Here is a 23,517-nt window from a genome sequence, read left to right as displayed (position 1 = left end):
TTGATCCCAGTCTCCTCCGATCCTTCTTCACCACTGCTGCTGACTCCCGCTATGATAGTAACGCAGAAACCTGGTGTACCACCTCCAGCTGGCGAGTTTGTTGGACAAGAACTTTTGAAGTGCCAGTGGAGACGAGTATAGGTACTTGCTGATGAATTCTGGACCCGATGGAGAAATGAATATCTACACACTCTGCAGCCAAGACGCAAGTGGCAAGTAGCATGTCGCAACTTACAAGTGGGTGATGTAGTGTTGCTCAAACAGAAGCAGTCATCTCGTAACGAGTGGCCGATGGGGTTGGTCACTACCACCTTTCCAAGTAGTGATGGGAAGGTGCGCAAAGTGGAAGTCAGAACAGCATCACAAGGCAAAGTAAAGACTTTCTCAAGGCCTATAAGTGATGTTATTTTGCTCTTATCAATAGAGAGTCAGACCTCAACCAAAGACAGTTAAGCATGAAGTGGCATATTTGGGAATGCCAGACGGGGAGTGTTCTGTTTTCAATGTGTTCATATGCTAATGACACAAATAAGTGTAAAGTGTATTTCTATTGTTATACATCGGAAAATTGTGAATCTTTTATTTTGACATCTGGATAGACAGGAAGGCTTTTATTTTGACATGTGTATAGACAGGAAGCAGGAAATGCAGAGAACAGTGGGAAAAGCATGGCTACAACTTTGTAATCATTCATGTGGAATCCAAAGCAATCCTTCAAAGGAGTCCTTCAGAAAGCAATAGTCTTTCACTCCAGTTCAATGATGTCAGTGCAAGATGATTGCTATGTTTGGAGTCATTAAAGGAGCAAGTACGCTCACCTTCCTGGCTCTTGAAAAGGAGTTTGGCTGGCTGTTTATCTATGTTCACACTCAGGGAGTTTAACACATAGAGAGAACAGTACAGCACCGAACCACACCCAAACGCCTCATGTCTACAAACCAAAGCATGGTGGTGGACGGGTCATAACTCAGGCTTGTTTTGCAGCCTCAGGCACCAGTGACCTGCTTTTAAGACAATAGTATTATATTTTGTATATATTCATTCTGTGTGTGAAAAGTGTTTTTGTTATTTGCCCCACTGAAACCCATTTTAATCTACTTTAGATCAGTTTGAGTACAATTATTTTAATTGTTTATTTTTGTGGACGTAATACATGTATGGATTTGTTTCATTGTTTATTTTATTAAATAATAAATACGTTTATCTTAATTTCCAAAAAGCAAACAAATATGTATGTATTTAAATACTTATAATTCAATTTGGCAAAGTTAATGAAATAATAACGCAAATTCCTTTTAACGTCTAGTAGTTCAGTATGTCGGTATTTACCTGAAGCTCAATGAACTGATTCAACAAAGTCAACAAACACAGACTCGATTCAAAGTTTCAGAACAAAAGGTAACATCGTGTCCAGATGCTTTTTAATAAATACTGCTTTGATTATTACTTTTACAGTGCGAGTGAAGTTAACATTCACTGAAACTAAAAGCAATCTCATCACTAATTTACATGTAAATATAATCTTTTTATAATCTTTTCAAATCTAAGGACACATCCAATAAGGAGTCTTTTCTAATGTTTGGCTGCTCTTCAGTGCAGTTCAGTTCTTTTATAAACAGGAATATTAGAAAAGTTCTAAAGCCTGAGAAGAAACAAGCAGTAACTCTCACACAGTCGACGCTCTCGGGATAAGTAAAACATAATCACCTTGTTAATAAGCAGTTATAAATGCTTAATCTGATTTTCTTTTATTTGCTTTCAGTGGATTTTCATGAGAAAGCTTCAGAGGACTATGGTGAGTGCTGATTGTAAGTATTTAGTCGTTTAGGACACTTATTCTAATTTCCACTTGAATTGTGTCTAAATGATTTTCGAGAGTTTGTCGTTGTCCAATTTTAGAGGCAGCAGCAGAGTAGAGCGGTTTGGCCTTGACTCTTGATTCACTTTCGTAACAGCCTCTTTTCATTTAAGTGGTCATTTCACCGAAGGCCTCAAAATGCTGATGATGTCTATACTCAACCTAATGCAATTTATGTTTAATATAGTACCAATTCACAACAACAGTCACCTACAGCTAAAGGTGCATTACGTTTTAAGGTAACGGCCCCACACTATTAGAGAGAAAACCCCAATAATCAGATGATCCCTATGGGCAGCACTTGACCACAGTGGGAAGGAAGGACGCACTTCTAACAGGAAGAAGCCTGTTGGAGAAGTAGGCTGAGTAGGGGACAGAGAATGCTTTGAAGCATTCAGGTATGTTTTAACACCACAATCTTCCAGGAGTGAATGTCCCAGCAAATCTGTCCAAAGATCAGACCACAAAAGTCCAAAGACATGTGTTTGTCAAGAGCCTGCCGATGGTCAAGGTGAGCAGCAATGGCTCTCCAGTTCAGGAAGTTCTGTTAAAAATTAATTTTCCCATTGATAAAGCTAAATTATCATCGTTATGGGATTCAGAATAAATTGAATCTGCTGTGCTATAGTTTCACGTTGGATCTCCACATACAACCGGTGCACACACACAGGTTCATGGCCCAACTTCTGTGTTGTTTTGAAATTAATGTGTGTATGGGGCAGTGAAAACAGGAGGGTATTTCTGACTGCTGTTGTTGCTTTTAAATTTTTTTTTAAATGCTACAGTTGAATGGGATTGTGTGTCCTTTTACATTGCATCCACAATTTTTTCCCACCTACCACCTACACTAGAGAAATGGTAGTAAGGCTTAGGTTTGCACGGTGGTGGAAGGATGATGATTTGGGCTTGTTTTGGAGGACACCTTGCAATAATGGAGTAAAGACTAACTCCTCTGCAAAACAAGGGACCAACAATCAAATGATCTTGGTTCTGTTATCAAACTGCCCGCATGCTAAGGTAAAATAAAAAAAACAGCCAGCACTAATTGAGGAAGATCGACCTTTATTTATTGAAACTGCTTGCATACAAAATATATTGCACTATAACCAGACATGTCAACCCAAACATCTTAAATGCTAGTAGTAGTATGTACAAAAGAAAAGAAAAATGCCCAAAAAGTGCACACAAGGTTTTACAGCGGGTTTTTTTTCTCTACCCTGGTTGAAGTATCTACAGATTCTCTGTGTGTCTTCACTTCCTGGCATAATATAGTTGAACAGCCAACAATGTGCCTAGATAGTATTTGCTTATGTATATACATTCTGCAAATAAATGTCTGCTGACATGTGCTGTGGAATAGCAACCAACAACAATGACAATTTTAGGTCTCATCTCTTTAGATGGTTCCCCGTAAACCATGCTGCAACCCCAACGTGACGGGTCCATACTTTGGTCACGTCATTGCCTTTGTACGTTAAACTGTTGCTGTAAGAGTAAGAATCCACACCAAATGCACATCAAATCATCCAGATCCCCTCTCTATCAAGAAAAAAAACAAGGTACCACCAGACAATCTGCCAGAAAACATCCTCAACACAGCAACGTTTCACAAGAAAAACTGTCCAATACTTGTATTGTTGTATTTATGTCAACTGACAGTAAACTTTCAATCATGCCGTTTCTTTGTTGTCCTGTAAGGCAGAAACCTCCAGTGAAAGTTATTTCTGCACTCAGTTATTAACAGTCTATTTGCAATGACAATGCTAAAAAGATTGAAAATGTCACAAGCAGACAAACCTTCATCCCAAACCCACTAGGCTCACATTTTGAAACTTCATGTGGGTTAACAGCTTTTTAGGGAGGCATTTTAAACCCCACCACTGAAATTTAAACTGGGGTGTCAAACAATGTACAGCGCATCTTTACAACCTATACGGTTCTTTTGATTAATCTCTAGGAATCAGTGCCACTGAGGTGGACACAGTGAAGAGTTTCTAGTCTTAAACGTTCTTTAGGGACTTCACATATCACGCAAATCTGTTTCTAGGGAAACATTTCTGATGCCTCATCCCTTGTGACCACATGTGCAGTGTTTCCCATGGCTAGATACCACGTATCAGGATACTCACAGTGAGTTGTTTCCAATGCAAGTCACTCAAAAACCACAGAACTGAATAACAAGGCCACAACCAGTAAGTTGTGGAAACTTGAACGTAAAGGCTTCCTTAGTACCATTTTTCCAATGACCCAAACTGGTCAGCATGCAACTGTCCTTTACTGCTTTTTTTTTTTTTTTTTAAATGTACATTTTCCACAGTATATAAGCCTTGGTTTCAAACTATAGTTTGTTAGTAATGCCCCTAAAAAGGCAACCAAAGCATGAAAAAAAAAAAAACTTCAGCTCTCCCAAATGTAGTTTTCGGTCTGGAAATTAAAAACTTCTACTCTGAACTTTGTGTTAGGAGGCACAATAAAATACACCAACAAGCAGGTTGTAGCTCACACAAAAATGCAAAGAATTTCATTGTCACTGGTGCGACGGTGTGAAAGTAGGACATTTGTAGACTCAATACAATTTTTTTTTTGTCATTTCAAAGAGAATCAGCTCTTGCAAGAAAAGTCTCACCTGTAAATTTATGAAAACATTACAGTATTTTAAAAGAAAAAGAGGTTAAGGGAATCCTAACAAAACTCTCATTAGTCATTTGGGTCTCTGTACATAAAAAGATGACAAGTCCAGGGTATAAGACACATTTACTGGCTTTAAATTAAAGGGAAAATCCGCATTAAACATGAGTTACTTCAGTTACAGAAGGAGGCAAGCTTTTACCAAAGCTGGTACATGCTTGTAGGTAGACCAATGCATCCTTTATGGGAGAAAAATAAACAAAGAGGTAATTAGCTTAGCATGGCATTATGCTATGGGGTAAACAGCTAAGCAGACTTATGGTCACCCAATAACAAGCTGTACCTAATAAGTTAAATGAATGCTTTTTAATTACCAATTACAAGCTTAATTCACCACATTTTAACATTTCAGTGCATCTTCAGCAACCCTAAAGGCGCCTTTAAACTTTGGATAGAACCTGTGCTTAGCTAGGCTAACCACCTCTTAGCTGCATCTGTTAGCACATAGACATGAGCCTAATGTTGATGGTCTCATCATATTTGAGGACTAACTGTTGATATTGGTCAAGTTCTAGCTAGTTTAACCTCAACCCTTTAAAAAACTGGTGGCTCTTTGGAACACCCAAATAAAAGAAATCAATGGATTAACGCTGAAAATGTACGTATGGCTAAGACAAAACTCAGCCCTAACCTTACATGGTCCGTTGGTGGACTAGTGCAGTGGTCCCCAACCTTTTTTGCGCCACGGACCGGTTTGTGCCCGACAATACTTTCACGGACCGGCCTTTAAGGTGTCGCGGATAAATACAACAAAATAAAACTAGTACCGATACCAATAAAAATAAGATTTATTCATAACACAAGTGAAAAGACCCAGGAAAACCGAGTTAACGAAAAAAAACGATAACAAAATAACGCTAAAAACCGATAAAAAACCCTGAAAACCATACATTTCACACCAGAGTCTCACTCTCCCGGCCCGGTACCAAATGACTCACGGACCGGTACCGGTCCGTGGCCTGGGGACCGCTGGACTAGTGGATAGTGGTAGCTAGTGGTAAACATGGCCAATCATTACCAAAGACCTGAGTTGAAAAATGTCACTGGACATTTTTTAAATTAAATTATGCCCAACCAGACAGGTATACTAAATAATATATTTTGGATGGAGTATCACTATGAACTTTGGTGCATTATTTGGATGGACTTAATTGCTGTTTCAGAAAATTAGTGGACGCATTATAAAAGTAACACAGTGCCACTGAATCAACTAAACACTGTACAGACTAGTCAAAATCAGTCTTAGCAAACCTTCTGTATGTGATTTCAACCATTCATTGTGGATTTTCCCCGTCTGGCAAAAACAAAAGAAAAAACAAAAAACTCTCTTTCAGTAAAGTTGTGCAAAATTATGGACATCTCATTATTAATGAAAGCTGAATGTGACTCAATCCTGCTTGGAGAACACTATTTTTTCCACACGTTAAGTTTATTATCAAGAGTTCTAGCAAACTAAAAAGAAAACAAAGAATATATCAGGATAAGTGCACATTTGAAACATCTTTTCTTAGACAAATAATGACATCATTATATACAGTATGCCATCCTCCCTTCTTTTTCTAACCGTTTTCTTTAAATACAGAAACTCCATAATATTGAAGCTCTACTGACAATAAATGGGTTACTTTCACTCGAGCAATCTGTCGATGCACTGCTGAGAACGCTTACAGAGGAAAAAAAAATGCAACATGGCTGCAGTAAAAGCAAAGGTCCTAACAGATTAATGATAAGTAAAGCCGACAGCCATAATACTTTTTTGTAAAAGGAAAAAATGAAATTCAAAGAAAGCCTGTTTCACGACTGGTTACTTCCTGTGACATTTCCTAAAAAAGGTGAAAGTGGTATCACTGTCTATTCACATACGATGTTATTCATCGCTGGCTTTGCTAGCCGAACTCAGGTCAAGAAGAACTGAGACAAAGCAACACTGATCCAAAAAAAAGAAAACAAACTTAAACTTATCTTTTGAATGTGTCCAAATCTACTGAATGTCTTTAAGATCCAAAATAAATAAATGCATGCACCGCAAGACTGAAAAAGTACACCGATGTCTGTTAAAGAGAAGACCTGGCTCAACCTCTGAAATCTCTTCAGCTGCTTTCTCGGTTCGGTGAGAGCAGCAGTGACGCTGCACTGGGTCGTCTTTACTGAAAACCCTTTAAAAGGTGTGAGTACAGAGAACATGCCTCTCTTTGGCATGAAAGTAGCCGCTCAGAGTTGATCTCTGCATGTTCCCACAGAAGTAACCGAATCCATTTCAGAAACAAGTCGAACCAGGTCCCGAGCTACAGGCTTACGTTTGTCAACTGCACAAGGTTACAACACCTTCAGTGTGTCCAGACCAGGTGGTTAAACAAGGCAGTTTCCTGAAGTGCCAAAAATCACCCATCTCATAAACGGCCCTTAGACTTTTAGAGGAAGCTCGAGATGCTCAGCATTGTCAGTGACGACCAAAGAGGATTTGCGCTACAGGAGCTGCCGTCTTTATTCATCTGGTCCGTTAGTAACATCTCATCATCCCTGATTTACAAGTCTACGCTGTGATGCTAGCCACAATTAAAGGCACATGTTACACAAAATATAGTTAAGGTTTCCCTGAGCATTCACAGCATTCACATGGATTTGCTCGCCATGACTTTTAACCTCTGGTCATCCCCCAGGTTATTGGTGACAAATGTAGGGTTAGGAACAGGATTCAAAATGTAACCGAGAACGGGTTACCAGTGAGCTGGTGATTACCAAGAGGAGAGAGCTCTTGTTTCTGACAGTCTGGAATTTAATTGAACATACTGTAAATTTATTTTCTGCAGTGCTTATTGATGGTGCTCTTAATAAAAGCAGTCTGTTGGGCAATACCATTACTGCTTTTCTCACCAATAAATCCAGGTCAGTACACCTTAATTCACAGTAAAGTTTCAATCGAAACAAGGCAAAAATGAGTTTAACAAAATCAGAAAAAGAAAGCCTAAATGAATGTGACTGGTTTGCTGGTCCTCCGACCGGCATTCGGAGGTGCTGGTCACCAGGTTTGGTTAGCTTTGGCTAACTGTTTAGAGCCCCTGCTAATCTAAATACGCAATGGCTCAAACGTCATTGTTTAGTAGAGATTGGCACCAATTTTCTTACTGAAATTTTCTCAGACCTTGGACAATTTGATTGCCAATACTTGTGGAACAATTTTTTAAAGGAACAAAAAAAGATTAGGGTATCGTGATCACCCATGATGACGTGGTTTCTTTTAACGCTGTGTGATCTAACTTTATATCCAGTGGATTCTTCCTGGGAAAGTCCTATGCTACTGTAACAACCAGTGGAATAATGTAACCTGGATAACCCACAGCGAACCTGCTACTCCAGATTCAGTGCTAGAAACTAGTGGCGAGATGTTCCAGTGAAATGTGCCTACAAATGCACAGAGAAACCTTAAGAACAGCTTTTTGTTGCTTGTCTTTTACACTGACCGTCACTTTATTCGAACTAATGAGTATTATTTTCATCATAATCACCCACAGGTCCACAGGTACTCTCTACACTAGCCTGTATACAGCACAGCAGTCGCTTTGACTTTAGGACAACTTGACGATGTCAATGACCAACAGCCTCGCTGCAGCCTACATTTGACTCTCGCTATTTAGATGTTTACGGTGAACCTAAGGATCCTTCTATTCAACATATTTACGAAGTCAGTGATCAACTGGGGTGTCAACCGAACAGCAGGTTGGAACACCTCAAGAGCTTGAAGCGATGTCCTGCTTAGTCTTGCTCCTTTGTTGTCTGAAAGCCTGCACTGGTAACACAAAGTTACTGAGCTGTTTGAAGACGAACCGTCTGCTGCTCCGGTTGTTTACGTCAGCGCCTCGAAGAGCTCTGACTCAAAGCAGAAAAGTATCGAGCAAGGTCAGAAAACTGGTCTCACCCTAGAATAAAATACCTCAGCAGGCTACACCGCTGTGCCTCCTCAAAACAATGGAAACCAATGTAAACAGGGTCACACAACCACTCACTCTACAAAACATCCATCTGCAGTATGTTTTAAATGAGGGGTGTAGCGCTGGGTTTGAACAGGCAGGATGAAAAGTTCTAATCTGTTCAGGCCAAATTCAGAGAAATGGAGGAGCATAAATCAAAGGCACAGAGATAAAGACTTTTCACACACTTCAGTGGGTGTGGATGGAAAAGGCTCTGTGATGGACCTCTGCCTCTCAAAGTCAGCTGGGATCAGCCCTAGTCCCCAAGACCCTGAATCAGAAAATCGATGGATCGAAAAATCGATGGATGGAAAATCAATGGATGGAGCATGACTGCTATCACACTGCTCTACTGTTCAAAAACAAGAAGAAAAAAAAACTAAAAGAAAACATATGTGAACTGAACGGGTCAGGAATAAGATCACCAAAAAGAATAAAACTTAGGCCAAATTTTTATTTTGTCAAGGAAAAACTCAACAGTCTGTCATGTCCTCTACAGTTACACTTCAAATAAGTTTGTCATGGCAAAGTTAAATACAAAGAGTTTCATAAATTAAGAAAAACAAAGTGGTGCGACAGGAGTTAGCTGCTCTAAACGCATCCTGCTTGTCTGAAAGCAAAAGAAATGACTTTAACGGGCATCAAGCCAGGTTTACGTGGACCTAACCAAAATACGCCTAGCTTCAGTCTGCACCCTTCACTGAAGAGGATGAAGAGTCTGGTATAGGATGGTGATTCCTGCTGACAGCTCTTTACAGATGAGATGAATGAGTTCAGGGAGCGTAGTCCCTCACTGTGGACTAACACCACTGCACACATGTGGAGTGTTTATGGTAGACTAATTGTAAACACGCAGGAATAATGCATTTCTGGTCATTGTACAGGAGTGTAACCTTCCTTTGGAAAGGAGAACAGTTCATAACAATATGTACCCTGACACAAACTCATGGGAGTCGCTGTGTTTAAGCAGTTTATGTGCATCAGTGTGCCTCAGATTTATGTCTCTCCATTTGTACATTTCGATAAGTTTTACTGAATCTGAATATCAAGGCAACGGGAAACAAAACACAGGTGACTTCAGAGCTCATGCCTCCCCGTTTGCATTTCATTCTGAAACATGGATGCTTTTAAATGTTGAAAAAAAAAGAAAAAGAAGAAAGAAACAATAACTACGTTAGAAAGAAAGAGAGAAAGAAAGAAAGAAAGTCCATAAAGTGCCCTCTACAAACATCATCTTCCAGTCTGAATCCCCATAGGATTGCATGTCATTTAGGTGACACCGAAACGTTTCTGCCCCTTATTGAAAAGATGTGTTTAAATTGATAGTTAACCTCAAAAGTCTCTGTGGAATAATAGAGCTGATTTCCCACAGAGACTCGCTTCTCTGGACAAAACAGTTCCATTATAAAGGATGTGTTGGAGATTTCACAAAAACCAAAAATAAAATTTAGACCTGCTGAAAAAACTGAAGCCACCTCCTAAAAGTGTGCTTTTCAGGGAGCGAGGGCACATATTCCATCCTGCTTTCTCCAGTGGCTGCAAATCTTTGATTCCCAACGGCCAATGATTTCTTTTGCCTCATTTTTTTCTCTCACATTAGCAAGTCCAAATGGAGCATCAGTAAACAAACTATGTTGGTTTAGTGGGGCACGAGTATGTTTGGTGTTAATGGTTGTTTGTGAGATGAGCTTTAGTCTAATTCCTCCTCTTCTTTCATCCAGAGAATGCGCAGGAGATACAACACCAGTCAAGAACAGACCAGACCAGCAGATACAAGATCACCTCCAGCCTAAGACTTCACTACTGTAAACACTTCCATGCTGATGGAAATATGTGTATTCTTGTGTTAGACAGAGACAGAAAAGAAAAAGCAGAGACTGAGACTCTACGATGTTCTGTGATGAGTTGCCTGTGTGTGTGTGTCTAAGTGAGAAGGTCCTCCAGTGGGGTATCTACGACACTCCGTTCACCAGCGCGGGAGCGTCCTGTTTCTCCTTCTTCATCCCTCTGTCTCTAGTAGGTCTCTGATGATGATGGCGGGGCTGTCCCTCGCCGCTGCCACTGAGACTGCCCTGGGACGAGGACGGACCGCCTCGGCCACCTGAGGAGTGCTGCACGCTACGCTCGTTGTTCCCGTCCACACGAATCTGCGGGTAGAAAAATAAAGAAATCCATAAGAGTCTGGCCCCACACTACACAGCTAACTTTCCCTTTACCCTCGGTGCAGCCTGCTGCGTGCTTTTCATATGGCACCAAATAGCAACAGCAGTCACCTCAAGGTGCTTTATATTGTAACAGTATTATGAGAGAGAACCCCAACAATCCTATGAGCAAGCAGTAGAAACAGTGGGAAAGAAAAACTCCCTTTTAACAGGAAAAACCCATCAGCAGGACCAGACTTAGGGAGGGGCAGCACCTGCACCTGCCTCAGTCCTCCCTGCACCAGGTTATTTATCCGTTTGGTTTCAGCCTGGTTATTTTAGGTTTTTGTATGGCAATTCTGTTTTTTGTTTTATTTGGTTAATAAACTGTAGAAATGCATCGTTCACAAAAAGGTTATTATAAAATAAAAGTAATAGAAATTATATTTTGCCTGTCCTGTAAAATATTTTGCATCTCAGTAAATCCACTACTAGAAGCAGAGGAGGAGCATTCAGGAGGGTCAGACTAAAGAAAACGAGTTCTTCTCTGAGACAAAGCTGAGAAACGAACAGTGGTTTATACTCTGTTACTGTGTATGAGTCAATGCTAGCTGACCAGCTGTCAACACGAACTGTGTGATAGATAGAGGGCGGACTTCCACCTGTCTCTGCATACACTGATCATTCACACAGATGTCAGTGCTTATCTGAAGCATTTGGTACAGTCCGTTCACAGCTGTACTGAAAATCTGACTTTAATTAGCAGGAACAATGCTATACGCCACAATTTCAGTACCTCTTTCAGCTGACGTGAAAAACAATGATCACCTTGTTATGATGCACAAATCTGCTAAAAGAGCTTTGGTCCTTGTGTTCATGCAGCTGTTATTTAACATGCACCACCCACCTAAAAACTGCTGCAGAACGGGCAAACCCTTATATAGCAGTAGCACCTGAAGGGCTGTAGTGTCCCAAACAGCACAGTATGGTGATGTCCACCATAGTGCAAAAACACTTGATGTAAACAACACAGCCTTCAAGTGTTTCATATCACAATTCATTATAGAACAAGTTTCCTCCAAAAAAAGACCACAAGTGTCCACTGCCAATGTTCCTTAGATCACCTCAGAGGTCCTGTGGGGCAAAAGGGACCACCAACGGCCACCTTAAAATCCCCAGTTAAGCTAACCCACATGTATTTGGACTTTGGGAAGAAGCTGGTGTTTCCGGAGAGAACCCACACAGACATGAGCAAGACATGCAAACACAGAAAGGCCCCAGGTGGATCAAATCCAGGAGATTCTTGCTGTAAGGCAGTGGTACTAACCATCACCCCACCGTGCTGTGCACCTTTACATATGTCAAACCTGCTGCAATCACGAATCAAGCAGAAAGTTAAGTTAGGACTAAATATAGCCCCATCTTAGAAAGTGTCCTACAGTGATGTTCAGTGAGAACAGGCAGGACTTTGAGTGTGTGACAACACAGAGAGTGTCTTGTTGACAGTTGAGGTTTGGAGTGTTAAACAGAGGGAACATTTGATATGCAGAAAATAGCACTGTTGATTGTGACAGTGGTGTAAGGATATTTGCAGAAGAAATGATTCAAAAATTAGTAGCAGTCTCATAATATTTGCCAGTATGCTGAAGTAGCTGGATTGTTTTTGCAAAGCACTGAGAATTCATTAAATAAGCAGGGCTTAAAATAGAAACGTAAATAGTTACAGTCAGCCTCAAATATTATTCAGCTGTATTATCTTATCATTGTAAGTGATCTACATCATCTCACTGTAAACAATCATCACCTCCTTTAAATGTCTTGCTTGAAACAGAATTTCCAAACTTTGTAGCTGCAAAATAAAATTAGTGGTCAAAAACTGCAGTTCCTGTAATGGCCACTTGAGGGTGGCTCTAAAAGGGAGCCATGAAGAGTAGAAGGGTGTTTGCACACCTGCGGCGTGTTGTCAGTTCTAACTCTGTTCGTTTCCCCACATTTTGTGTGGTTTGTTTGTGCAGGTATGAACACAACATGAATCAGCTAACAGGAGTACGTTACAAGTTTGAGCTACAAAACATCCCATAACTATGTACGCTGATCTCGGGAAGGCACTATAGATGCGCAAAGGTCTGTTCAGCAGCTAGCTGTGAAATGAACGTAAACGCTCTGCGTTCTCCAGTAGTCCAGAGCAAAGCACCTTCTTCCTGTATTTACATTTTTTTATGCACCCGCTCCAGACACATCTGACCAATGAGACGACTGAATGGTCACATGGTTTGTAGTGACGCATTTTATTTCACTTTTTTCTGTGTGAAGACAAACCAAACATCTGATTTGAACCGGAGTAAACAAACTATAGGTGTAAAACTATAAAGACAGATGTAGTTTTTTTCCTTTTAATGACCACCAGGGGTGACAGATGTGCCTACAAAAAACCCTGGTCCTACAGATGACTGAAAAATATCCTTGAACACTTTCCTGATGCTTTAATGGATTTAGTCACTCATTTCAGGTCATACTGAATTTAGAATACTTGAATTTTTTCTGCATTTTGGCCATTTTTTTAATGCCAGAAAGAAGGATCAATCAGGGCATGCTCACTGAAAAGCATGTTTACAGAATTTTGAGGAGCGTTTCAAAGATATTAGACTTTAAACAATGACATGAAAATAACTTGGCAGCAGCTGTTTGTGACTGTTACCTGCAGAGTGTCTTCTTGGCCTCTTGTCTTTGAGTCTCTGATGTGACGAGTTCTCGGCTCGTTCCACTGCATGTCTTCACCTAAACCAACATTAAAAACAACAAGTTAGCAATCAAAGTTAGCCACAGTCATGTAAACAATCTTCGCATGGCTCAGTAGACTCAGTCTTAGGTGACCTACCTTTTGCCAGGTAAAAATAGGGTGAAATTTGTGTACATCCTAATTAGATTAAAGTTGGGAGAAATAGTTTCTTTCAATATAAATATGGATCGTTTTGAAAAGAGAACTCATAATGAGAATTTATTTGCACAGGAGGTCTGCAGAGATCTCATGATGTGATTTATTTCCGTTCTTTAGGCCATAATTTGATGAAAAGCATCTCAAAATGTTATTTCTTTTGAGTCATTACACACCAACTTTTTTCTCTTTAATCGTTTTCATATTTTCATTTTTTCAAATGAAAATAAATTCCATTCATTATTATCTGATTAATAGAAACATTTAGCAAGCTTTTGCATTGATCATTTTTTAGACAAAGTGTAAATGCTCCAAAAATGGGCTGAGAAAAATCATGGAATGAGATAAGAGTCCTGTGAAAAGATCAAAGACCGCCAATGATAATTAACACTCACCTTTATATCCTCCCCCTCCTCTTCCTCTCCCTCCTCGTCCCCTCAGCCCACCGCCGCCTCCTCTCTTCCTCCCATCTGTCCGTCTGGGCAGGGTCCCACCTCCTGTCATTAGCTCCTCCGTGGGGGCCAGCGACCAATCGCTGAGCTCGTCTCTGTGGTCTGACTCTGTCTCTGAAGCGTTGGATGCCTCAGAGTTGGTGCCTGGGGGACCGAGGACAAAGTCCAACCTAATTTCGGCTGCCTCGGAAAGACAACACAGACTCAACCTTTGATTAATTGCCGTTTCATAATCAGATCATCGCCTGGGGAAACGTTTTTACTGAAATATCAGATGTCCAAACACTTTACTTCAATATGAAATGAAATCACAAGAACATAAATCTATGGCCGAGAATCTGCTCGTTTGCTTTGTCATTGTGCCTTTTACATCTAAACCAAACAATCACAGGAGACTTTCTCCTATACGTACTTCTGTTAAAAAAAAAAAATCTGGTAAAAGGTGAAAAACTGATTAAAATTTTTTATTTTAAAAAAGTAGAAGCTCTGACACTTTTATAAAAGTAAGTAGCTCTTTGGAGGATACTGTTACCAGCTGATGGGTGACTTTACCTCCATACCTAAACAGAAGAATTAGTGTAGTCAGCGGCTCAAGTGGGATTTGTCTGGTGAGGAAACCTAAGGTTGGTTGTAGTGGTGCAGCGTAGGGAGAAGAATCACTTAGAAATAAGTAACAATAGTCTTTGTTCAGAGCTCCAGTACATTTTCTTTGTGTGCAGGCTGCTCAGAGTCGATTTAAACAACTGAATTCATCAAGATATAAGCTGATGCTTGATTTAAATGTCCTGTCTATCAAATGGCAATGAGAAGTCCTCACCTTTAAATATAACCTCTGTTCATCTTCCTCTCCTGTCTTTCTCATCTTTCTCTGAGTGAAGTTAACTGTAATTCTTTTATCTACCTGTGAAATACAGCAGCTGGACCTGTAGCTAGCAACACACTGTGTGACAAACTGCATATAAACAGTTTATGCATTAGCTGATTGAAACGTTGCATCTGAAATCAGCTGCCACTTAAAAAAACATTACTCCTTTTAATGCAGACTATGTTTTATTGTTCCCTCCATTTAGGTTCAGATTGGTTGAATGTTTAAAGGTGCTCAGCAACATAAAGTAATTACTTCCCTCAAATGTGTTAGACCTAAAGTAATGAGCCAGTTTTCCAAATTCAAGGAGCAGAAAGTACAGATATTTATGCTAACATGTAGGGAGTAAAAAGTTGTGATAAAAATAAATACCCAAGTACAGATACCTGAAAATACTAAGTGCAGTAACAACGTAACAAATTTTACATGAAACATCTGCAGCTGACTGACTTGAGAGTACATCAGCTCTTGTAGTTTACCCGCAGTAATATAGATGCAGTAACTATCAAACCTGAGGCAAAAGCAGCTCCTCCTCCTCTCCGCCCTCGTCCACCTCTTCCCCCTCCTCCATAGGGCTTTCCTCCTCCCCCTCCTCGGCCCATCCCGAGCCCCATTCCATTATCGAACACGTAGGTTTTGTCTTTAGGGTTTCGGGGCCCTGTCCCCCCCCCTCCGCCTCCACCGCCTATCTGTCTCAGCTGCTCATCGATCTGTAGACGCTCCAGTCGCAACTGGTCCACCTCCTGTGGACATGAACGAAAACGTCACAGAAGGTCAACAATGAAAAGAAAGAAAGTATACTTTATTGATCCCTGTGGGGAAATTCCTCTCTGCATTTAACCCATTCACTCAGTGAAGCAGTGGGCAGCCATTGGGCACCCGGGGAGCAGCGTGTAGGGACGGTACCTTGCTCAGGGGTACCCCAGGGTAGCCGTTCAGTGGATTCGAACCACCGACTTTCCGGTCATGGGGCCACCACTCTACCTACTGGGGCCACCACTCTACCTACTGGGGCCACCACTCTATCCCTGCCTGACCACATCCTTTAGCTCCGTTTTGATGTTTGGTTGGTAGAAGATGACATCACTGAGGACACAAACCTTAAGGTAGTTGAGGTGATAGTCTAGTAGTACTGTTGCATTGGAGATGCTTTCCTTGGTTCCCACAAACACAAATGGCACCATTCCCTGTGACAGAGGAGGACCAGGAGAGTTTGAATCCTCTTAGTGATTGAGCTCTAACACTGCTGTATTTACTGTGATGATTTTTAATGCAGCAACACGACGCAACTTTCTCTCCCTACTGACCTCATCAGCAGCTGCTGCCGCTGCCGCTGATGGTTTTTTGTCGTTCTCAGGCTCAATACGAACCCGAACCACACCGGATTTGTCAACCACCTCCTGAATCAGCTTGCCGTTCTTGCCAATCACCTTCCCTGCATGAGAAAAAACATCAGTCTCACTCTGGCTGAACTTGAAACTGGATTAAATCAAGTAAAATAAAGGTACCCGATGATTCATTTCTTTGTCTCGGTTGAGCGACTTTCTCACCTACTAAGTTCCGGGGAACTTTGATGATATCTTCAGAAAACTCCAGGAAACTTCTGGCTATACGGACAGCATCCTGGTCCTTCCATGAAATACAAAACAGGCATACTTACTTTTGTTTGTGTTTTTTTACCCCATGCTGGTCTGTTAAATTTGTACCCACTTAACATTAATGAGGGCAAGCTCTACATATCTATGTCTCAGCTCATTTGTGTACAAGTAAAGCCCTCCTACCTCTCCGTATATGTGGAAGGTGCAGGTCTCTTCGTCCAGGTCTATGTTAGTGACTCCAGGAACTTTACGCGCCTGCTGAATGTTGGCCCCGTGAGTCCCAATGGCGAGACCCATTAAATCGTCCCGAACAGCAAACTGTTCATGAAACCGAGATGCCAGCTGTCTGGAGCTCTGAAGAAATGCACATCAAAAAAATTCATTAATTAACATTTAATAAATTCCACAAAAGAGCAAAGAGGGTGTGTAAGTTTACTGAAAAGAAACCCTTTAAAAACTCTCCATCCCAGGCTGCAAAATGATCCAAACAGTCACATACAGGCTGGAGCTGTGCGTAACCTACCTCCAGCTGTCGGCTGGCCTCTTCGTTCCTCAGCATTAGAGACAGCTTGGTGCGGAGGCTCCTGAAGTGCATGTCGCTCATCATATTGGCCCGCTTTGTTGTGACCTCATTCACCGACTGTAACAATCAAACATTACGCTCATTAATATCATACACGAGTGAGGTTCTGATGTTTTAAGTCACCTATGGATGCACTTCACTTCAAGGTGATGCTATGCAAGGGTCAATAGAGGATATGATTGTGTGAAAATGTAGCACATTAAGAAGAAAAACAACAGTTTGACCAACCAAAATGACCAGCTGCTTTTTCTCTGAGTCGTAGGTGACACTGAACCCTCCCACAGCCTTTTTGAAGTCTTTGTGTGCTGATTCCTTGGAGCACCTGGGAACACAAGAACACGTATACTTTATCATAGTGAAACCAGCAAACAAGTTGCTTAATAAATGAATTTGTCCTCAGTGATAACAGCTTATGGATACATGTACACATACAAACTCTTCTGGGAGTACAGGCTCATATACAAGCTGGAGTAAGTCAAGTTTTGACCGTACAGTTGTGGTCAAGAATGTAACAGTAATCTTAAGCTTTTAATTATTTCTTTGAACGATTAATATTCTAGAATGAAAAGATTGTGCAGCATACAACTTTAATGGCAAATGTGAAATTATTTTGGATTTTCTCTCATGCACACAGGGTCAAAAATATGTATATAGGATTAAATATACAGATGCACCCAGACGAATAGTCGGTTAATTGTCTCAATTCAAGTTGCAACTAAATGTTCGTTTGTCTTATCCATCCCAGAACTAGTTTTGATGTGTTTGGGGTCATTATCCTGTAGGAACACCCAACTATGTCTTTTGAAGTTGAAGAATTTCAGGTATTCCAGCTCTGTAAAACCGCCCTACAGCATGATGACACCACCATGTCTGACAGCTGGTACAGGTCTTAGCCCTGAAAGCCTGATCTTTACTTCTCCAAATATACCTTGTCATTATGACCAAATAGCTCAGTCTTTGTCTCTTCTGACAATAAAACTTTAAAACAAAAGTTTAAAGAAGGCATCTGACTTGTCTACCTGCACAGGTGCAAATTTCCATCATGCTTGAAGGCGTCAATTATAGAGTAGGGGCTTCTTTCTTGGTGATGTAAAACTAGTTTCTCTGCTGATGTTCCAGCAGTCTCAATCTCAGGGCACAGCTGAGCCTTGGCTGTTTCTGAACAATGTAACCAAATTCCTCTCATCTGAGGGTGACGGTTGGGGTCTTCTCCTAGACCTCGTCAAAGTGGTAACATTAAATTGATGCTTCTGGAATTTTTAGTTATTTAGAAATGGCTCTGGAATGGACTTCCTAAACTTTACCAACAAATCAACCAATTTAAATGAACTTGACCAATTCTGCCAAGATGAGCAGTCCAGCTATAATTATGCTAGGAGCTTGGTGATGGCTACCAAAAGCTTCTGGTTGAGGCGCACCTTGCTAAGGGACATTTAAGCACAAGTTAGTGGGTAGTGTATGCATGCTTTTGGCCCCATGTGGATTACAGAAAATCCAAATAATTTCAAACTTGTGCACCAGTCTTTATTCATGCAAGTCAAACTCACATTTGCCGTAGATCTTCGGGTACATCCAGTCGGATCTTAATGAAGGTGTTTTTGGTGGCTGGTTTATTCGGGTTGACCGGCCGTAACCTCTCCAGCGTCACTATCTCATTTAATGTGGCTTCACATGCGGCGTACTCTATTACATAAAACTGGAAACAAAGACAGATCAAGTATGAGCGATCCAATAGAAAAACATCACTTTTTTTCAAAAGTTTAAATAAGTCCCATACAGGCTGGAGCTGTGTGTAAATATTATTAAAAATTTATTTTGAAGAAAGTACATCTGATGGTGGTAAGACAACAGGAGGACAAACAGAGGAAGAGCTTACGTGCACAAAAAATCCAGAGGAAAATGGAAATACAAGGATATAAAGAACATCTGGGGCATATAGTCTGAATTCAATCAGTCATTGAGTTAATGTGTTGTTCAGGATTGTAAAACTCAACCACACACTGACATCTGTCACCAGAGAAATGATGTTACACTGAAGTTAAATATCTGCAGTGAGCTTGATAAAAAGGATTTTTATGAGTACATAACATTTCATGAGTGTAAAATGTTGTTAGTAAACATGGCTGTATTTAGTATTACTAAAGGAAGTTGTGATATTAAAGCATTTAGGATGGAGCAAGTGTCTGGGCTGCGTTTTAGGCAAATTTATCAGAGCCATGTTGTTTCAGTGCTGCTTGGTGAGCCTTACAGATGAACTGGAGCATCTCTTACCTCCCCTTTGACCATGCGAACCTTGGCTAGCCACCATCCACATGGCTCTTTGTCATTCGCCCTAGAATACACCTGGCAGACACACACACACAGTTCATTTCAGAAATAATTCCCACCTTTAAACAAAGCTGATAAGAGTAAACTGGCACAGAAACAACTGGACACACTGATACAGGAAATCATTGTGAATAATATTATTAATAAAAATAACAAGTCAGACTAATTTACCAATGATAGAACAGAAAATCTAAGACTATCTAAGGAGCATCACCCTCTTTTTTTAAAATCTTATTTTACACTGAAAATTCAACTCTACTCACTCCGCTCCATGCTATTCCAAACTGCTCCCCAGCTATACCAACTTTGCTTTCCAAACCCACCATGTCTGATGGCAACAATCACTTTCTCACCTCGACCTCATCGCTCTCACTGATCTCCTTGCAGAACCCTGTTGGAGGAGGAAAGCGCACATCCTGGAATGGGATCTGCCGCTCCGGCTGCCAGCTGGGACAGAGGAACAAACACAAAAAGTTCATTTTATTGTTTGGCAAAGAAATGACATATTACACAATGTTATATTTTACTTTACTCACTTGTTTTCAAATGCTACCATGACAGATCCTTCGTGAACATCCTTTACAAAGCCCTGCAAGAGTCACAGAAGTAAATTCAGTTTTGAAATATCTTTGAAATAGTCAGTGTGCAAGTCAAACTGGCATCGACCATGTAAACAGGAACCAGTTCTACTGCTTAAGCCGGACCTTATCCTAATGCTCCTAGCAATGAAACAACCTAAATAATTTCCTTTTCTGGAGTTTGAGCTTTGGGCTCGAGCCAGGTTTGGCTCAGTCTCTCTCTCTCTCGCTGCTTCTACACACAGCTGATGTGTGTGTCATGTGTGTCAAACACTGCAAGTAGGCCATGCGATGCCTAGAAGGAAAAGAGAGCGCTAGAGAGCCTTGCCAATGGGTTGCATTAACCTGGCAAGCTAGCAGTCAGTGGTGGATGAAATGAAGCAAGAAGGAGAGATTCTCAAAACTCCCAAGGTTAAAAAAAAACAAATAAACCAATTTTGACAGGACCTCACTGACCTGTGAGCATGTTTAGGATTGTGACTGACTGAACTGTCTCGCTCAGAAACGAAGTTCAGACTTTAGCAAGAACATTAATCTTGTTAAAACTGGAAAAATACCAAAACACAAAATATGAGGGCAACACAGAGGGTGCATTAGGAGATAATGTAGTTTAGTCTACTGGCAGTAAACTGCAATTGTTGTACTGCTGTTGAGATTACAATAAAAAAGAGGAATGACTTCTATGCTGCATAAGGTGCAATTTAAAAACCGCAAAATTAAGTTTCTCACTCAAGTGATTTATGGCAGAACCATTTTCTACAATTATTTCTTTAGTATTATTCTTACTTGGCAGATGAATGCACTCATTATTTCTCTTGGCTGTTCATTTCAGCCAAGAGCATATTTTAAGTTTTGCTATAATACCAGAGACAAGGGTGTCATTTTTCAGTTCAACTATCACCAAAAACATTATAAAAATTATTTGCCAACTACACATTTAGTTAATCAACATCCTCACAACAACTAACTAAAATGATTACGTTCAAAACTCTTGATTCATTAACCAAAATTTGAATGCTTATTAACATTGAAATCATGCAAATGATCTGCAGTAAGATGCAACTCCCTGTGTTGGAGTTATGCTGCCATCTAGCAAAGGTAACTGCTCCGTAAATAAGTCTCCTTTAAAGTGGACCTATTACACTATTCCTTTTACTCGATTACAGTCCACTACACTAGCTTTGCATGATTCACAATTTAAAATAATCCACATTTATCTCTTGCTGGTGCAGCTCAATTCATCTTTAAACCATTTTAGCTCTACTCCTATTAGGCCAACTGTCTGCCAGTCAACCCCTGGCAAACAGAAGGTGTGAACAGCAGGTGGGTGGGGTTTCAGTCAGAACTGTGTACCTAAGATGACAATATTAGGGATATTTGCTCTCAGTGACATCATACTGGGCCAAGAGAAGAACAAACTGCCTAAGTTTTAAGCACTATGAATAAGCCTCTGTGAACACACTGGGCATTTTCTGATGAACAGAAAGACATTTGCCAAAGTCACCCTCTTGTTGTGTATCTGCTTATACTTGTAAGCAGTCACACCTACATCATCTTATTAGATTGATCTACATAAGGTAAAATACATTAAATATAATGGTGGTATACATGTAGGTTATGATAGATATACGGCTAATGAAAGTATTCTTAAGAGTTACCTGGTGGGACTGGATTTTTTCAAACCAGACTACTATCTAACAAAAATTAGCCTAACTTTTCTCATAGCTGTTTGACAGTAAAACTTATCATTCAAGCTATGGCACCAGTCAAATGTTCGGACACACCCACCCATTCATATGGTTCTGTACTTGCTAACAATATGATTGCAACTATTAAAAGAAAGGCTTCTGTTTAGTGCCACACCTAGCTAAAAGCCAAAGTACAGCTGACAGTGCCAACTTCAACTTTCCTACATTCAAAGGAAAAGCCTCTTGATTTGGGAAAGCATACAAGTTTTGAGCACAGCATGAAAGTCTATGGTTTACATGGCAACTGCTGAGCTTAATGAGAGTATGTGACCTGAATCAAGATTAATTCCAATTACTATTTACCCTGATTATACAGCATACTCACAGCATTCATGTACCTCGCATTAATGTGGCCACAACAAAACTATTAGCTTTAAAAAGACATCTGTCAGAACTTTACTTGAGATATATGTCATCCTATATTTACACTACAACAAACCTGACAGCTAAAATAAATAAATAATAAATGTATCATTTTATTTAGATTCTTCACCATTCATTGTATTCTTGTGTCCTTGAATTAAACAATATTCAAATGTAAGTAATTATTGCTAATTAGCGTGTTATCCCATTGTACTGCTTATGTTATCTCCCCCACCCCACCCCAGTGATACACGCAGGTCACGGGATCGGATTTATGATCTACTTGTTGCCTGACTGACCCCAAAATCTCTGCAGTCTTGACAAAACAAGAAAACACCTGGCAGCTACGGGCACAATAAAGGTTAGCCAAACCATCGCCCCTGTGTGCTGCTCTGAATTAACTTATTTGACAAAAGCAAAAAACAAAAAACAGCCAACCCATGATTGATTCTGATGTTTGTGAGTCTGCAACCAACCCTTGCACATCACTTTAGGGGTACCATCGTACAGCAGTCACATCAGCGTTACCGATACCGCTAAAACAGCTACCCTGGTTAAGCGTCATTATCACCAATAGTTCACCAATTTATCCACTACCGCTGATGTTAGAGCCCCACCGCAGCGTTAGCTTTGTTTACAGGTTTCAGGTCCCGGTAGACGTTGAGCAGAAGCACCGAGGCCCACATATAACACTGAGCTAGCCCCGTGACACAATTTCATGTTAGTTAGGCTTACTTGGTACATAGTGTGTGAACGGTGGTCACTAAACTCGACAAAAGTCAATAACTTACCTTATAAAAAGCCCCACTTGTCCCTCTTACTTCCACGACTAGTTCCTCCATGACGTAAGTTACTACAGCTCGCTAGCTAGCTAACTACCGATAGCGATGTTAGTAGCTAGCTAGCTAGCTGGCTAGCCTGACGCTAGCCAAGGCAGAGTCGCTAGCTAGCCTAAATACCCTGCCTACTGGATGCAAGAAGAGGCCACGGTAGCTGTGTGTGACCGTAATATTGTTTTCCGTTTTGCACCGTCTATGAATTTTGTTTCTTGCAAATTTGCAAATCCGACTGCATGAAGAAGACGAAACAATTAGCTAGCCAGGTTAGCTTTTAGTAGCTAGTTATGTTAATGTTGTGTGATTAGTGGTGTAGCAGCTACTGCTGTTGTATCTCTCCATGTGACGTCTCCGCTTTCTTCCTCTACTGAAAACTGAGGCTGCTTACTGTCATCCGAGCCTGTTGCTGCTCTCCACGGGTAATAAATAGGAATGCACTTTGATATAACAGGAAATATATCAAAATAAAAATGACCGCTGTGTTTATCCTATGGTGTACCATATTTGAGCTCTAAGAAAAAATGAAAAAATATATTATCCCAACAGCACGGCCCGCCAGTCCCTCCGGGAAAACAG

At 40.6% G+C, this 23,517-nt stretch overlaps 1 protein-coding gene across 2 annotated transcripts; it reads right to left on the bottom strand.

The window, feature by feature from the left end:
* Positions 1–2,903: 2,903 nt before the first annotated feature.
* Positions 2,904–23,319, bottom strand: fmr1 (fragile X messenger ribonucleoprotein 1). Of its 2 annotated transcripts, none has more exons than XM_012922440.3 (15): positions 22,897–23,319; positions 19,953–20,005; positions 19,770–19,863; positions 19,360–19,431; positions 18,636–18,784; positions 17,317–17,410; positions 17,029–17,145; positions 16,689–16,859; positions 16,458–16,536; positions 16,215–16,342; positions 16,008–16,094; positions 15,419–15,650; positions 13,986–14,222; positions 13,354–13,433; positions 2,904–10,661 (listed from the first exon to the last, which is right to left on the bottom strand). In XM_012922440.3, the coding sequence occupies exons 1-15, from the start codon at positions 22,945–22,947 to the stop codon at positions 10,467–10,469; spliced, it is 1,839 nt and encodes a 612-aa protein (XP_012777894.1). In that variant the 5' UTR covers positions 22,948–23,319; the 3' UTR covers positions 2,904–10,466. The 2 variants fall into 2 exon arrangements, with proteins under 2 accessions (XP_012777894.1, XP_004563203.1); XM_004563146.4 differs by having other exon boundaries at positions 13,986–14,186; positions 22,897–23,318.
* Between the last annotated feature and the right edge of the window lie 198 nt (positions 23,320–23,517).

Source organism: Maylandia zebra, linkage group LG2 (assembly GCF_041146795.1).
Source record: "Maylandia zebra isolate NMK-2024a linkage group LG2, Mzebra_GT3a, whole genome shotgun sequence".
NCBI classification, from domain to species: Eukaryota; Metazoa; Chordata; class Actinopteri; order Cichliformes; family Cichlidae; genus Maylandia; species Maylandia zebra.
The sequence above is the reverse complement of the archived record's forward strand: the minus strand, read 5'-3'. Positions and strand labels throughout refer to the sequence as shown.

Bases quoted from the DNA above. Each gene is read 5' to 3' on its own strand.
- fmr1 (XM_012922440.3), bottom strand. From the start codon at position 22,947: ATGGAGGAACTAGTCGTGGAAGTAAGAGGGACAAGTGGGGCTTTTTAT. The intron at 16,537-16,688 runs GTAGGAGGGCTT...ATTTCATGGAAG, and splicing joins CCTTCCACATATACGGAGAG to GACCAGGATGCTGTCCGTAT. The intron at 16,343-16,457 runs GTGAGAAAGTCG...TTTCTCATGCAG, and splicing joins AGTTCCCCGGAACTTAGTAG to GGAAGGTGATTGGCAAGAAC.